An 18,423-nucleotide genomic window follows, 5' to 3' on the forward strand; every position below is an offset into this window, starting at 1 on the left:
AGATTTGAACAAAAGCCAAGATATTAACAGGTCAAAATACATCTCTTATTTCAACAGAGATCCTGCTTAGTATTGTATAGTCAAGTTATATTTCATGTAATAAAAGACAATAAAAAAAAAAAAAAAATCAGGAGTTTCCTTTTAGTTTTAACATAGTTTCTATCTTTAGTGGAAGCTAAAGCCTCTTTGAAGCCTTTTGCAAATTAATTACTCTTTCTTTTAAAAACATGCTATCCCATATGGAAGCATTGGTCCTTCTATGAAAAGGCAGGAAAGCTGTTGCTCAAAATTTGAGAGAATTCAAATGACAAGTGTTAGTGTACACAGACCTAAGAGTTTCTTATACTGTGGACAAAACAATGTGTAAATAATTGCAGGCAAGAGAGATCATTGCTGTTGTGTTTGGCACATCAGTAAGTACACTTCTGCCTCCAAAAAATACCAGTGAAACAATCATGCTTCTGAGCCATAACCATCTGAAATTATCATCATTTCCATAAAAAGAAGCAGCATGATGTACAGTGTTTAGGGGAATTTACATGAAATCTAAGAAGCACCCATCCGTACAGGCAGAACTAAATAGGGAGAGAATTCTCTGATGCTCAAAATAGTGCTAGAAATGAACACTGACACATCCCAAGGTAACAAAGGACATTTGCACTGAATATCTTCATTCAGAACTATTATATTTTATGAGAAGGATTTTCAAAACCAAATATTTATAATAACAAATGAGCATCAACTTGGAACTTGGAGCACTTCACAATAGCCAGATGTGAGGGGGGGGGTCTCTACTTTTTTCCCCCCCTCAAATACTGGACATCCCAAAGTGATCTCAACACAGACTCAGGACAAAGCAGTGTCAGCTCAGTATCTGCCAACAGAGTAGAAAAATATCTGCTTCCCAAACCACCAATAATTCATAATAATCAAACAAATTACTAACTAAAGTGAAGGGGGAAGAGCAATGATTAGGGACAAAACATGGCAATTATCTATCCTACAATGCACCTCAAAGATTTCCATGGGAAGCATTTCCAAGCCAGAGGAAAGCCCAGTTTTACAGACCTAGATCGTTCTGGGAGAAAGGTTTTCATTTCTATCAAGCTTCAGAGTCCCTATGGGATATCTTAGAGCATCTGAGCTGACAGAACTGGTTTCCACTTGCATGACTTGAACTGAAATGTAGGTCCCAGCTTACACAAGTTTTCAACCAAGATCTCTGGATTTTGAAACAACCTCAGAGATGTTGTAATTCACTGAGCTTTTTTAACATTTTTTTTAAAGTTAACATTCCCCTAGGTTGTTTATTCTGTTACCATGAGTGCCTTCAAAGACTTCAGTTTATGTTTTTACATCATTAATAATTCTATACAGATATAAGAGCCTGAAAGTTATTATTGTAGGTTCCAGCAAACACTTGATATTTTATAAGTCTTCAAAATGAAGGGAAACTTCCTCCTTGAAACAAAAAACAGTCTTCTGTCTTAAAGTGTACCAGGATACACTACCATGTGTTCTCAAAATCTCTTTTTTATTATTCCCTGAAGAAGGCTCCTATTCACTGAGACTACAGCAGCACAACTTCGCTTTTATTTTTCTCAACTTGATCTAAGTGGAAATAAGCAAACAGTTATTTTGGACAGCACCCTGCATAAGGAGCAGATATTTATACAAAACAGAGGAAGCAGACTATCCACAGTGTTCCTGCATCCTCTTTCCAGCTGCCTCATTCCCTCGCACAAGCAAAGGTTTTTGATCCTTTTCCATTTAGCCTCACCACCTTCCTTTAAAGCAGCAGCTCTCTGCTGCTGTACTTGCTCATGCACAGCTTCCCCCGGTGATTTCATCTCGTGGCCAAACAGCCTGGAACCATTATTTGACTGAAAAGAGCTTCATTAACTTCCCGGTTTACACAAACTGAGCATTGAATGGCAGAATATTTGCAGACCAATATTTACTATCTAGGCATGCCATGCAAATCAGGTACTTTACACTCAAACTTTAAAACTGGCAAAAGGATTCAAAGTTGTTTTTTTTAAAAAAAACAACTTGTGCAGTGTTTGCTCTATTTGTCTACTTCTCACCCTCTCCCTTTTTTTTTTTTCTGTGACTGAGCCATTACTTTCCCTTTGTTGTTTCTGAAAGAAAGAAAAGGGACGAAGCTTGTGCATGTACAGATGGAAGATCCATGTCCATGATTCAGTGAGAAGTTGCTTTCTCGGAACTAGTTTTCCATACAATTTTCTCTTAGCTCATCTCTGAATCTGAAATTACATGAAAAGCCAACAACAAACCCTTGAAGTCAGCTCACACCTGCTGAGGCTCACAAGGATTGCTGTAACCCCCTCAAGGCAGACACAACCCTAAGGACCTATTGCCAACCCCAAATATTTCTGCTCCTCAAGGCCTCCACCAGCTCCGAGTCCCTACAAGCACCAAATTCACAACAGCCACAAGATAAGAATGCTTAAAGGCAAGAGACACTTTAACATCCATTGCTTTTGATGACTGCATTATAAATCACACACCTTTAATAAGATAAAATAAAGAAGAAGTTTACCTGGGGTTAAAAGAATGACTGACATAGTGATGAGTGAACAAACAACTAGAATCACCAGCAGCGCAATAGCAATTCCCTTCCAGTTCCTCTGCGGAGGGCTGTTACTTCCAAGTTCCTACAGGAATGGAAAAAAATTAAATAAAAGGAAAAGACCACGTTTCTTAAACATACATTTCCAGAACTATTAGCCACAGGAAAATTACTCTGTGCATGCTGATAATGCGCACGGGAGGCGATCATGATCCCTCCCTTCTCCACAGCACACAGAGTCATCCAAAGGTGTGCAACTCTCATGCTTTTTTTAATAGATTTTTTCTTTTTTTTTTTAATACATATATGCAATTTTGTACCCCTAAGAGACAATCAAATGATCTCATGCAAGCTGTCCAAAATACAAATGGTGTTCAAATGTCCTGAACATAAACTTCAGGACAATATCAACTAGCAGTTTATAAGATAATTACAGAAATGAAATGTAGCAATTTACTGTAATTCCACCTAACATGGTATGGACCATAAAGGTTTAAATACACACACTTTTTAATGCACACTATTAAACTTATTTGTAATAGAAAGCATTAGCAAAACTGCCTGAGGCTGCAACTATTCCATCTGAAGCTACAAGCTCTTTTTCCCTATGCAGTAGATCAACTGTAAGTGCTCCCCTATTAGTTATAAAAAAACAACAGTAGCTTATAACAAATGTTAAATGAATGCTTCTGTAAGTAGCAGTGCACTTAAGCCTCCATCCTCTGTGCTTACACGTTTAACTCCTGCCAAGCACCATTTACATATTTGCAATCCTAGCCATGCACTGCCCACGTTCATGGTACAGTTTGAGAGCAAGCAGCACAAAAACAGCTAACAACACACTGACAAAACCAGTACAATTGTTTCTTACAACCCCAACCTTCCCTCTCAGAAAACAGTATTTTTTCTATCTAGATTTGGCAAGCAGGAAAGTTTTTCTGCCACAATTACACATGCCTTTTAAAGTGTAAATAGCACAGTCTAGGAAACACAAACTTATTCTAAGCATCACAGTGTTAGCCTTATTTAAATGACACCTGACAGAGTCCAGTTTAAGACATGAACTAGAAGCTCACAGAACCAGGTGCTGGTGAGGGAACTGTAGTTTCCTTCAGAGCATTGTGAAACCCTATTCCAAAGAACTGACTTAAAATTACAGAAGCTGGACAACTTGATGAATGTGCCAAAGCTTCTAAAAAATGCACCAAGTCCTTACTATTCACAAGGTTCTTCTCTGCAGACATGAATATTGTTCAGTTTCCAAAAATAAAGTTTCATTTTAAAAACTTCTGCAAATTTGTGCAAGGAGAATAGCAAAGAGATGAATCAAGTACTGAGCATACAAAGCTTACTGGTACCCACAGTGAGAAAGAAGAGAGTTTCCAGCTAGCTGAAAACTTGGAGAATGGCATAAAAAGGAGGACTTGTCTCAAATTGAGATATTCTGTTTTGATATTTGGATACAAATTACAAGTTGCCTCAAATGATTATATTATAAATTATTAAAGGTCATGATGATGTTCGGATATTGACAACATTCTTGTAAGACATTTAAGAAGTTACTGTACAAAAGCAATATTTGATGAAATATTAGAAAAAATGCTACAATAAAGTGAATTCAAAGCACAGTCACTATCAAAGGCATCTCCAATTAACTTTTTTGATGCTAACCAATGCAACTCTTGGACTGTAACCTACAAAGTTTTAAAACAGTGTAAGCTGCAGTCCTTCAACAATAAAATATTTTTAGCCTTGTGCTGCTCTGAAATGGCCATAAGCAAAAGGCAGTTAAAGAGACCTTTGGGCTGTGTATCACTGGCAAGGCAGAAGCTGTGATTTCTGAGTGTGACAAGAAGATAGAGCCCTTCAAGAGGAAACATCACAGACAGCCAAACAATGAGAAGCTTTTGACACCACTAGTTTCCCCATAACTATCTGCTAACTGGCACATAACAACAATGCAGACACAGATGGAGATTTAAGGATTTCATCTTCTAAATAGGCTCCTTTATTAATGTGGTTTGAAAACATACCAGCTCTTGAATATGGTGGTTTATATATAACACTACCTATAATGTTATTATAGATTTTACAGTCTAACTCTAATGAATCAGAAAATGGCTGCACAAAGAATAATACAATCCCAAGTTTTCTCATTATTTATAGCAGCTTTTTCACAAACCATTTAATTGCATTGTTGCCAAAAACAATCCTCAAGTAATACATATTTCTGAATGTAATTTGTGACTGAGTAATACCTTACTAAAACACAGCTACAAAGAGAAAAATGAAACACTTCTTGCACAAAATCCCTGTACACCAACATTAGAGGTTCCAATGGCTACTGCTGCCAAATGCTGGAGATTTACCAGCATTTGGCTGGTAGCATTTTACATTTACCAAGAGCCTACAAGCACTCACCATCAGGGATCTCAATGCATGCAACCAAAGGACAAAGCCTAAAGTTTCTGCTCTGTGATTGTCTCCATTCAACCTCTGTTGAAAAGACCTAAAACATTGGTCTTACAAAAGCATGTACCATATGTGTTATACCACCACAGAGGTTGCAAATCCTGCAGCAATAACCAAAAGAAAGGCTAAACCAAAAACCTGCACAGACTGTGTGGGAGGGAGGACAGGTTGAGGCTGTCAGAGGAAAACATTTCAACCCTTCTGCAGCCCTCTGTGCTAAACCCCACCCACCACTGCAAAACAAGGTGTTTCAGAGGAAAATGCAGAAAAAATATATCCAGCAAATATGCCAAGCAAACATAATTCAGTTAGGCAGAAGCATGTTTCCTCTTCTAGCTGTTTTCTAGATAGATAGTCAACCTCCAAAGACAGTTCTCAGGCTGGTGATGAACTGATTCACTACAGGCATGGCAATCTTTGAAGCACCAGCAAGACATAGCTTTGAATATCACAAGCTATGGCACAAAATCATAAACAGTTTGGGTTGGAAGAGCAGCTCAGTCCAACCCCCATCACCTTCCCCTAGACCTACTTGGTCAAAGCCCATCCAGCCTGGCCTTCAACACTGGCAGGAGACCCACAGCTTCCCCCAGGAGCCAGTTCCAGTGCCACACCCTCACAGTGAAGAATTTCTTTCTTATGCCTGATGTAAGCCTGCCCCTTTCAGTGTAAAGCCATTCCCCCTTGTCCAGTCACTACAAGCCCTTGTAAAAAGTCCCTCTCCAGCTCTCTTGTAACCTCTTTACAAGTCGCTGTAAAGTTTTCACAGGGCTTTTGCTACCCCAGGCTGAAGAGCCCCAGCTCTCCCAGCCTGTCTGTGCAGAGGTGCTCCAGCCCTCTGAGCACCTTTGTGACCTCCTCTGGACTCCCTCCAACAGGGCCCACACCCTTCTCACCCTGGAGCTCCAGAGCTGGATGCAGCTCTGCAGGTGGGGTCTGAGCAGAGCAGGGCAGAGAGGCAGAATCCCCTCCCTGCCCTGCTGTCCATGGGGATGGATGCAGCCCAGGATGCTGCTGGATCTCTGACCTCTGCCCTGCAAGGGCACATTGTTGTGTCACACTGAGCTTTTCACTCAGCAGCATCCCCAAAGTCCTGCTCCTCAGGGCTGCTCTCAATCCACCCCATGCCCAGCCTTTATTTGTGCTTGGAATTGCCACAACCCACGTGGAGGACTCTGCACTTGGCCTTGCTGAACTTGAACACAGGCTCCTCTCTCTGGCCTGTCAGGGTCAAGTGGGACAGTGACAAAAGCCTTGCACAAGCCCATGGCACTCTCTTTTCCCTGATACACCAGTGCTGTGACCCTGTCCTAGAAGGCTGTAATCTCATCCAGCACTTCTGAGCTTTTGTTCTCTGTTTTTGAATGCAATATGGATTTTGACATAGATATTTCATATTTAGAATAAAAAACTATGAAATAACCTCCATAATGGTTGTATTACATCAGACTGTAAAAAGAAGACCTAAGTTCCTATTACAATAGAAATAAAAACATGAAACTAAATTCAGCTAGGTTTATTTAATATAAAAATATTTTTTATCCCTTGACACAAAAATGCAAGCGCATATTTTAAGTAGTATTGGGGATATTGATTTGAGGAAAATAATCACTCAGAATTAAGAGATGTAGTAGAAGAATACACAAAAAACTTTCAAATATTTCCATATTTCTACCTGAATAAACTTACAATCTTTCTTGTAAGCAGCAGAACCAGAAAAAAAATCACAGCTCCCTTCCTAAAGCTTAACATATTGCACAGTTTTATTGTTAATCAATGAGGATAAAAAGTCTTTGAGACATAATTTTTCCAGAAACTATGTACAACTAAGGTTGTTGTAAGAGAACAAAAGGTCAGAAAATACTGGCATAACGTGCTGCATTAGTAAGTCAGGTTTCTGAATTATCCTAACAGCATTTTCTGGATTTCTTGGAAAATTCTGTGCAAACCACAGTACGATTCCCATCATGGAAATAATGCCAGAAGCAACAGCAGAATACCTGGTGGGAGCAGGCACTGGCTAAAGCCTGAGGACTCCTGAGTGCCTCTGCCAGGCTCCTCCAGAAGACATTGGGTAGTTAAAATGCAGCATCCCCTTTGGGAGAAGGAGTGAAACCCAAACTTTCAGAGACAAGCTTACCCTGAGAGCTGGCATCAAACCAACCTGCTTTTTCTCACAGAGCTCCTGCACATGCTGCATCAACCCAGCTGATAAATGGTGGCATGAGCCAAATGCAGAAAAATGCATTTCTCTATAATAAAGCTAAGAACAAGAATTCAAGCAGTTTTAGCTATTTCTGCTGGGTTCAGCTCAAACTGAATGCAGAGCTTCTGCCATAATTTCTGCAGTACAGAATGAACTTTACCAAGCTGCCATGCCTGACTGTCCAGGTCTGCAGAGGCACATTGGTGTTTACCCCTGGACTGTGGTTATCTGGAACACAAAACCCACCAGCACTGAGCTGCAGCAGTGTCTGGTGCTTGCCTGGTTTTGTGTTGAGGCAGAAGAAAGGTCTTAGAGGAGCTTGGGGCTGTAGGAGGTTTGGGTTCTAGCAGATTTGGGCTGTAGCAGTGTCTGCCAGCATGGCATCTTCTGATGCTCTGAATAAATCATCTGCTTTCTTTTGTCTTCTTTTCTTTATTTTTTTTTTTATGCTGTTCTGTCACCAGGACAAAGCCTACAGAGAAAAGCACTAAGGAAAATCACAGCCCCCCCTTATTTTGGCAAGAATTTCAGGGGCAAAGTGCATTAGAGTAGGAAAAGCAAACGTAATTTGCTTTGCAGTAGGAATGAGAATGAGTCTCACTCTGCATCTTAGATGTAATCACAACAATATCACTTCATTAAACTCTTGCCATTTGCATTCCCCAAACATAAAGAAAAGGTGACAAACTAAAAAAAAAAGACTAATAATTTCATGTCACATTTCAGGTGTTTTAAAAGACAGACTCAACGCACTTGTAATAGAAAGATTGCAGTCTTTCCAAAGCTCTTTATAGAGCTGGGCTTGCAACTGATATTAAGTACTACCTGCCCTGGGTTTGCAGTGTGCTATTTGAAGGGAAATTACCCCAGCAAGCCTTCTGATTTCGTGATTAAGTGATTGTGTCCATTCCTTTCCAGCTGGTTTTGACTAATCCCATGGCCTAGATAGCAAGAGAGATTAAAAGACAGATCCACAAAGTGGCACAGGATACTTCTAATCCATTTGCATAAGTACCTATCATTTTCATCCCTCATGTTCCCTTTACAATCCACTGTGTTATAAGATCCTGTTGCTACAGTTCTTGTCCCAATGATTATGGTCACACAATTGCTTTTCCCGGTCAATATCTTTATTCATGAAAACATTGGCACTTCTTTTCAGTCACTGTAAAGTGCCACTTTCAGAGGAATGCAGGATTCTGTCAGCTCTATGGATAACTGGCATTTTAAAAAGAGAGCAGCTTGTTAGCAATTACCCTGCTCAGAACAGGTGCAGGGTTTGGATATGGGAATAATCTCTCTTCATATTTTTATTTCTTTGGGCTGCACTGGTAGAACAAAGACATCCTTTTGCAGAGCCAAAGTGAAAACAAACCCAGACCAAAACAAACCCAAACCCACCCTCCTCAATAAAAATTAACTAAAACAAACGTGCACATATAAGTAATTCTGAGAAGTGTTGCTCACTTGCACTGGTTATTAACCTTAAAAAACATTTTGTGCTTTCTTTCAGCTTGATCATTTTTGCTCTAAGCAGAGAGATCTTTTCCTTGGACCTGCAAGTGCTCATTCATGAACTGGATCTTGTTTGTTTGGGGTATTTTGGAACAGCTTTGTCAACACCCCTTAGCTTTAACCATTCACCAAAAAAAAAAAAAAAAGAAAAAAAAAAAGAAAAGAAAAAAGCAGAAACATTTATGGAATCTATTTAATGTATTATGGCCAGCATTAAGAATACATTCCACATCTTCCCACTCATTTTGCAGTGTACCTTGTAACACTTACTCCAAGACAATGAGCTAGCTATTACACTAGACAAACAAGTAAAAGCTTAACTTCTAAAGCATTCTGCTGAAACCCTTGCTCAAGGTCTAATCACAGCAGATGAGTTTAAACCTTAGGTCATTATTCCTGCATGTAATAAATACAAAAGCAGAGATGGGTCAACACAGCTGATCAAAAAAGTGTGGCACCTGCACAAGTGAAAATTTGAGGCCATCAGCTAACATAGGAGCATTCAAACAGGGAGGTGGGGGAAGTAAACTATCACAGTTCTCAATAGTAAAGAAACTATGGAGAATGCAGGCCATGGAAAATGCTGCCATAAGCACTGCTGAGTAGCTGGGGCAGAGGGAGACTTGAATAAAGTAACAATGGATGACAGAACTGGGTTTTATCTGAAAAAAAAGAGCAGTCACAATGTAGAGAGGAGCTGCAGCAGGCAAGAAGCTTCTTGTGCGTTTGGAAGCTGAGCTGAATACAAGACATTTCCACGAGGAGGAGTAATGCCAGCATCAGAGGCAACTTCACTGAGCCTCAGGATTTCAGAGCTGTTATCCCTTCCACCCTGTTCTCACAATCTTTTATAGTTTGTTTCTAGCAAATTTTCAGAAGTAAAAATACTGTGCTCTTTCCTTCCAGCCCAGCAGAAATACTTGGAGAGCTGGGGAGAATAACAAAGTTCTGACAAGATGTGAGGAAGCATCCTGAGCCTCGGGAGTACAGTGGGACATGAAAGCTGCAGGAAGCCACCCATGGGAATTTCTGCAAGTTCCTAAGGAAAACAGCTAATGAACAGCTGCTTTATTAAAGAGGACTCCAACCTCCCCTGCAAATCTCACCTCCAGACAGAAGGCTGTCCAGAGGAGTCTCTCACTGCTCTGGGGGGCTGAGGCTCACCAACAGCTCTGCCCTGACTTCAGGTTATGGTCCTTGTCTCCTCACCAGACCAAAGCCCCAACACTCACACCATGCTATGTGTTCCTTTCCTCACACCAGTCTCATCTGTAAGCTAATGAAATCTTTGTCTGATTAGGAAAAGCCACCTCTGTGTCTTGAAGACTGCCTGCAAGATTACATGGAAATAAAGCAAGCAATTTCCAGTGAGCCCATGGGCCATTTCTACAGGAAATCAACAGTTCCTTAGCCATAATTAAGGAAAATTCTTAGAAGTATTTCACTAAAGCAAGTAAGCCCAAGGAGAGAAAAAGATGACAAAGCAGGCATAAACATGATTTTATCCAGGTTGCTATGATGTAACACAAGAAGTCCGTATAAACACTGGCACAGCCATTTATGGCCATAAAGGTATTTTCACATATTTCTATTGATCCCAAGTTTAATGAAATGTCACAAGATAGTAAAATATGTCTCCCATTCTTATCACATCACAATAAAATCCCCCAAGTAAAATAACATATCTCAAGAAAAAGGGACTTAAAAAATAAATGAATACAGGCTATCCATGCATACCAACAGATTTTTCTACAGATATAACAAAGTTGCTTGCTGGAATTTGTACTTTCCATTGCTCAGAAACAAAGTTATAATTTGCTTGATTGCTTAAAAAAAAAGACTTTAACATGTATTTTTATTTCTGAATATACTGGCAAAATCCCATAAGAAATGATCTTTAAGACTGACATCAACAATTTCAGCATTAATAAGCAGATCTGCTTGACAACACAACACTGCAATTCACTGAAGGTTAGATAAACAGCAAAGGTTACCAAACTCAGCAATGTCATAAGGTCATATTCAGATCTGTGCCACGTAATTTTACAATTTAAATTTAACACAGTGCCCCTATGTTTAATGGTAAAACACTGCACTACTGCATGACTTTCAAGTAAGTTCACTGTTAGAGTAGAAAGAACAAAATCAACTTTTGTAGTTTCTCACTGTTCAGGTATCTGTGCACATCCTTAATTTCATGCCATGTAACAGTCCTGGAGAATGGATGTGACAGAAACTTTTTTTGATGAATGAGATTAAATCAGGATTTATCAAACTATGAAATACATTTGCGAAGGTTATTTTGCAAATTTACATCAGGATTTTTCTATTTGTTTTCAGATTTACATATAAATTACATGCAAATAAAACAAGTAGTTTAAATCCAAATGTGCCTTAATAAGACTGTGCACATACATATGTACACATGCACATATCACTGAATATATACAGAGATAAACATTATTCAAGTCAACATTCCTATAAACAAATAAAAATGTTAATTAACCAAGGAACGTCAGTACCAGAAAAGGGAACACAAACACAATCTCCATGTTTAGAGGCATCTAAAGCAGTAGAAAGTTACATGAGTTTCCTAAGCCCAGGTGAGAATGGGAAATCAGCAAATCTTTTTGTAAATATTTGTCAACAAAAATGTAGCAAGCCAAATTACTCAGTCAGTATCACTGGATTCTAATTGGAAATTTATCATTTCATTTTTCCCAGTCTGCTTCACCATTAAATTACCTCTTTTTCCAGGAATTCTATTTAAAGCAGTAGAATAGTATGATTCTATGATCATAAATGAAAATATGTTTTTTTCCTGCATGTCTTTTAGGAGAAAAAGACCAGAGAGATGATCAAGAAATTTGTAGATGTAATACATTATGCTACATTATATAGCATTAAAAAATATATATATAATGACCCAGCAGACCCAAGATCACATTTTACTTTAAAACAGTCTAAGTTCTCACAGGACTAAGGACATCACATTTTTCCAACACTCATGCACACAACTACAGCTTATAAAAAAGCATTTAGAGAAAGACAATGGGTCACAAAATCATCTCTTTACATATATTCCACTCAATTAAAAAGCAGTACCAGGAGGAAAAAAACATCAGGCTGTTTTACCAGATTCATTGATTTTTTCAGTATACTTCCAGATAATGTAAAAATCCAGCTTTTCTTTCCCTGCAAAGTCATTTGACCTAATGGCTAACCCTATCTGCATAAAACACCTCAAAGGCCCTTTATCCATTATGTTTCTTTGGGAAATGTGAGCCACCCAAAAAGAGTCAAGGTGCTCCTATTGGCAAAATTTTCCAGACACTGTTTTTTACAGAAAAGCAAAGAAATGCACAGATCCACTAAGGACTGCTCCAGCAAAGCCTGGACATTCTAAGGAGCAACTCAAATGAACCTTTGATTGTAGGGATAAATAATCCCTAATACAATAAGAGTGCCAAGAAATGCAGTGATGTTGTCAAGCACTCCACCTATGCTTTAATATTTTTACTAATAAAGGTGAGAGCATATCACTATCTTAGAAATTTTGGCAGAAATCCATCCAAACTAGGAGTTTTGACTCAGATATTATGTGTTTTATAGAGATCATCCTTGCCTTATTTGTCATTGGAATCAGACAGAAAGAAGACATCACTCTGGAGAAAATGAAAGGTGCCATTCATTTCTTTCTCTGAGTCAAACCCATTTCTTTTGGGTTTCTTGCCATTTAAAAGTTAGAAAAGTTACAATTAGAGTTTTGATAAACAGAGATAGAAGAGAAAGACCTTACCAGTTTGGGTAAGAAGTGGGTACCTGCCCTTGGCAGAGCTGTTACACTGAAGTGGATGAAAAGTTCCAAGCAGCCCTGTCTCACTGAATTTTCCATTAATGCACTGGAAGATCATTTGTTGTCTTCAGATCCAGTACTCACAACAAGCACTCAGCTCAAAACCTCTCCTTGGCTGTCAGCTTTAATATAGGAGCCAAATAATTCCTTCAGATCCATTTCAGCTCCTACTGAAATGTCTGGAGGCAAATATTTGACTCAAATGAAGGTGTTGAGCTATGAGACAGGCTGTAACCATGGCTTTCTTTTATACTATAGGCCTTATATAAAATGGATTCTTGTGATACTCCATAATTCCCCAGATTAATAATTTTAAAATTATCAACTTTCATTTCCTTTTTCTAAATACTTCTTTAGTTTTTAACAAGAATGAAAAAACGTATTCAGTGTGTACTCAAAAACAAGCTGTTAGGAGTCAGAATCCAGACCTATATGGCCAACTAAACTGAATAATTTCATTAATGATCTACAAAAGGAATTGTCCCAGATTCATGCCATACAAAAATGGGTTCACAGGTAATCTTAAATGTTCAAAAAATACAAACCACTTTCAAAGCAAAAACAGAAGAGGAAAAAAACCCAAAACCAACAAATTAAAGCAAACAAACCACCCACAGAACAGAAGTCTGGATTTTATCACAGATAAGTGGCAGTGATTAACAAATGTATTTTCAAACTGGTGGAAACTTGCCAAGAATTGGTTTTTAGCCAATTTACAAAAAGGGAGCTGTAACAAAAGTGTTGGTGTAGTTAATACCTGACTTTTGCAGGAAAATTCCCTTCACATTTTGTGTTGATTTGATACCTGTGGGGTTCCTTCCTGTTTTCTGCAGCTCATAGCACCGTATGCTCCTTATTCCCTCCCGAGTAACTGAATCATCTTTTACATCCCTGTCTCCTCTGTGTAAACAACTGATGAAATTTTCTGGAAGCAGCTACATTACAACTCCTGAGATTGCAACTTTAAGCAGCTCTAGCTGTTCCCACAGGATCAAAATTTTGAGGGATATTAAAATTAAAACTAGCAAAGCTCCTTGCAGCTGACCTGACACACACCAAGTGGCAAAGCCAGCAGCTGGCTGCAAGCTGCTCCCATGATTTCTGACTAAAGTGGCCCCTGGAGGAAACAACTCCTCAATCAAAGAGTGTGGAGATGTGCAGCCAAATCCCCCTGGCTCTCTGCTGGGCACAGGGTACTGAAAATTAAAAAAAAAAAATAAAAAACAGCACTAGAGTAGCTCTTCTGCAGCATCTTGAGTGGGAAAACAAAGACCAGTGGCTGCACTCTGTCCTTTCTGACTTCTCCACCTACTCAATCAGAATAAATCAGAATAAATAAAAAAATTCCAGCCAAACAAAACCAAAACCCCAAGAGTAAAACAAACCAGAAGTGACTCTGACAAAGCTGACTCAGACCCAAGTTGGTCTGGTGGACCAGCTGTTTGAAAATCTGGTGTTTCCTCACCTCTGCCCCCAGTGTTACTGCTCATCACAAGCCTTACAAACCACTCCATCACACTCTTAGCAACAGAGGACCCCAAAGCATTTTTCTGTGCACATTCTGCTCACCCAGACTTGATTGGAGGTTAATGGGGACAATTGCAGGGGGTTTTTTTTTAATTTTGTCATGAAAACTAATGTCAGTAAAAAGCTCAGCTTCTAAAATCCAATCAGTCCTATCTGATGATGGAGCACTATTTCCATTAGTGCTTTCTACAGAAGCCTTTGAGAGCAAAAACCATTGCTTTTCACATATCTGAAAGTGAAATAAAAGTATTAATCTCATCTGTTCACAAAGACTACCTGTCTACAAGAGAATATTCTGCAAAACAACATGATACCTTAATTACATGATGTTTCAGCACGATGCAGCAAGAAAAATTGAAGCAATACATCTTATAGGAAAAGAATTTGAAGGTTCTAATCCAATATAACAACTGCATATCTACATTGTTAAAATCATTCTTAATTCAAATATATCAAAATGGTTGCTTATGTACCATAGTTGGAATGTAGTAAATATTCTTCTGACATAGGAAAAAAAGTTTTGGTAGTAATCATTCCATTGTTTCCCTTAGAAGGGGAGTATGCATACCTTATTCTATTTATACTTCATAGTGCACACAGGATTTTGCAACACATAAGTCTGACATTTTGACTTGATAATTTTATTACCTGTGTAATTTTATTCTGAGCATTTAGGAGGAGTGTTTACTTCTTACTGCAAGCAGAAAGCTAAATTGTTTTTTAAGAATGGAAAAAATGAATAAAAATAGCAGACATCATGAAAACATCCAAGAGGATAATGTAGAGTTTTGCAATGTACAACTGCAACAACAGTTATTTTATATGTCAACTTCTGAAACAAGAAGCCACTAAAAATATACAAAGTAATTCTTCTGGGTGCCCTTACCAAAGCGGGAATCAAAAATTGCAGTTTATCCAAAAGCTGTCTCATTACCACTCACTATCTACCCCCAAGTGTACCACCCCTCTCTGGATATATCTGCATCAGTAGCCAACACACTGCCAGGCACTGCAGTAAGAATGTTTTATTTTTTGGGTTTTATGCACTCCCTGTGGTGTTTAGTTGCATATTTAGGTAACCCTGCAAGTGAGCAACGAAAGAAACCCTTGGTGCTTTTGTCAATAATTTATTTAAAAGCTGCAACTTCAAATATTTAAGCATACAAGCAAGAAAAGGGCATAAGCTGTTTGAAAAAAAAGGAGACCCATTCCAGCCCATTCTCATCAAAATGAGATTCTTCCAGCCACTCAGTAATTACTGTGTTAATGTGAAGGTTACAAAGAAAAGAAAAACATATTACCCAGATTACAAGTGGAGCTATTGTTGCAGGACAGAGGAGAAGAATTAAATCAATGCCTCATCTACAGACAGTGGATGAGGAAGGGCTCACAAACAATCTTTGGCAGCTCCCTTCATGAGCATGCACATCTCCCCAGGCCCTCCATTTGTGCTCCAAATTGAGGGTGCAATTAGGTGTGCTCTGAGTGCAGCCAGGTTGATTTGCAGACTTCACCAGGTAATTAGGCAGGTGAGTGGAAGAAGTCATCAGGACAATTAATTGTGGCTTAAATGCAGTTTCTGAAACCCTTGTCAGATAGGAGTGGAGAGGCATGTGGAGAAGTGGAAATTCACTCAGCTCAAACAGCACAAGTAACCATGAACAGCTCTACCTCCCCTGGGATCCCTTCCTTTTGCTCTTATGAAAAGAAATAAATTATAATAAGGCCACTCTCATCTCAGAAGAGAATATCTTCATGACCCACATGTGTCCTGATGCCTGTGCCTGACCAGCCAGTCAATGACAGATAACCAAGGGCAGATCCAGGTACTGCCAGATGGCACCCACACATAAACGTGGATTTAAAGAAATAATGTCACACTTTCAATTACAGGTCTGATTTTCAATCATACACCTTTTATGGGTCACTGTCTTCTGAGATTACAACAGTAATTTTCACACCTGAAAATTAGACTGATAATCACAGGATGGGTAAAACTTCCTGAAGTCCTTTATCAGTTATAAGTGGCTCCGAACCTGACTGCTGCTTAATGTACCAGGAACAGAGATGATACAAGGTCAAATGAGAATAAAATACACGGAGTATGGAAAATTTCCATCCCGGAAGCACCATGATTATCTAAAAATTAAGAGAGGCAAAATGTCACTATGTAGTTCAATTCAACTTTTTTTATTCTTATTTACGAGTTTCTCATCTTAATTGTCAGATTTCTGTCCACATCTATATCCAAACTGGTTCCAAGGTTTTATTATACCAAAAGAATGGAAAATTCAGGGAAAAAAAAACCTTAGAAGACAAAACACATACACTCAGAAATCCAAAATTTTGTAAGACTGGCAAAGGTCGGTGCCTAAAGCTTCAGATAATCATTGCACTTTAGAGAGTTTTCAGTAGACTGAGAACAGCATTCAGCTTGTGGTGTATTTCAGAGTAGTGTAAGTTTTTCGCTTTAACAGTGAGTGCTTGTCCATCTCAGCAGAATAAAACCAATAAAATAAAATTAACTTGGCACTATTTAAGAGGTTTTTGACTCATTTCCTAAGTCCTCAGAAGGTTTTTCATTTTGTCATTTTGCCACAGAAGTAATCATCCAGAAGAAAGACTAAGGAACATCACAACCCCAGTCTACTTAATTCTTCACAAATGAGTCATTAAAAATGACCACCTGAGTTGCAATTACTACCAGGAGTTTTTAATAATTCTTCGAGACATACATCTGCCTTGCTGCTTTACATTCAATAACCATGTTCAGTCTTCAGGAGTATCTGCTCAAGCCTTTTGAAAATTGCCAATAATCTCTTAAGACTTCTCTTTAAATTACTAAAATCCTCCCTACTACTCAACTCCTTCAGAAATTCTTTTTTTTTAATTGTTCGGTAAAACTGGAATAATTTGCAGAGAACACTGGCTGCAGCAAGTGACTGAAATTTCATTCTCCTTCCCATTTTAGCCCATTATTCTACACTTATTCTTGGTTTTGCTACCCCTAACACTGATAGAAGAGCGTTTAAATGATCTCCTTTTCTTCGAAAGCTCTATACTGCCTCTCATATTTACCTGCCCACATTTTACAGACCCATAGAACTCTATCTCTTCCACAATTCTCATTTTCTATGCCTTGGAGTTTTACTGTCTAGAGCAATAAGTAGTTCTGTTAACTACAGTGACCATTAAGAACTGGAAAGTTAAAGCCAAATCACTTGGCTTTAATATCTGTGGCCATAAGAATAACTTCTAACATTTCTGACCATATATAAGCACACAGAGCTTTCTTTGAAAAGGACTATATTTAAAAAAAAAATTACCCTATTTACAAGCAATGCTGTGTTGTGAAGCTAATTCCTGGTCAAACTACATTTTATGCAAAAAAAATTCTTAAATAGTAAGATCTAGACATCATTTTAATGATCTCCAAATGCCTGTGGTCCTGGTAAAATTGTTTTAGCTAATCCAGCAGAGAGGTCGGGCTGACCCTGGGGTTTGTCCCTGTGGGAACCACCCAGAGCTCTCTCAGAGCCTGCAGCTCCTCCTGCACCTCTGCGCTGCCTCCAGCCCACAATGCACAACACAAAGATGATTTTCATTCTCTCTAAACACCTGATAATCTCCAGGATTTAATGCCGCAACCTTTATTAGCTCGCATCAAAAAGGATTTGCCAAAAACAAGCAGCGCTGCCAATCAAATGAAATCCTCACAATTCTCTGCTGTTGTAGACCAAACTCTTTTCTATCCACCTGTTCTTTTGAGTTAATATTGTGTTTTTTGAATGAAGGAAGCACATTATGGGTCATGCACTGTTTACAAGGAAATATTATGTTATACTAAAACTTTGCTATTATGTTATACTAAAACTTATACTAAAACATCTGCATAACTGAAATAGACCACAACCAACCTAGCAAGATGATACTCCTTCATCTTCCCACAGCAACAAGCAAAACTTCAAAATGGTTAAAAAAAGGGGATTTAAAAAATGTAAACAAATTGCAGATTGACCTTGAGCAGATGGCACAGGTTTAAATCAAAGGTAAAAATTACACCTGCAGACAAGTCATTAATTTGAAATTAATTTTGCATATCAGTTTTGAGTGTGGACTCTGCTCTAATCTAATGAGGTTAGAATTCAAAGAAATCCTTCCCCAAAAAATAAGAGCTTCACAGAAACTTCAGAAGTGCACCATTTTGCAATCATAAAAGAGAATAAAAATAATTCATGTTTATAGGCAATCAGC

At 38.5% G+C, this 18,423-nt stretch overlaps 1 protein-coding gene across 3 annotated transcripts in view; it reads right to left on the reverse strand.

Annotated features, from left to right (window-relative positions):
* The window catches only part of DPP10 (dipeptidyl peptidase like 10), a 430,530-nt gene that overhangs the window by 189,195 nt on the left and 222,912 nt on the right, over window positions 1-18,423 (reverse strand). For all 3 annotated transcript variants that reach the window (XM_064435154.1, XM_064435153.1, XM_064435156.1), the window contains exon 2: window positions 2,564-2,678. In XM_064435154.1, coding sequence (XP_064291224.1) covers window positions 2,564-2,678 — 115 coding nt within the window. The remainder of the gene's footprint in view (window positions 1-2,563; window positions 2,679-18,423) is intronic.

Source organism: Passer domesticus, chromosome 10, assembly GCF_036417665.1.
Source record: "Passer domesticus isolate bPasDom1 chromosome 10, bPasDom1.hap1, whole genome shotgun sequence".
NCBI lineage: Eukaryota > Metazoa > Chordata > Aves > Passeriformes > Passeridae > Passer > Passer domesticus.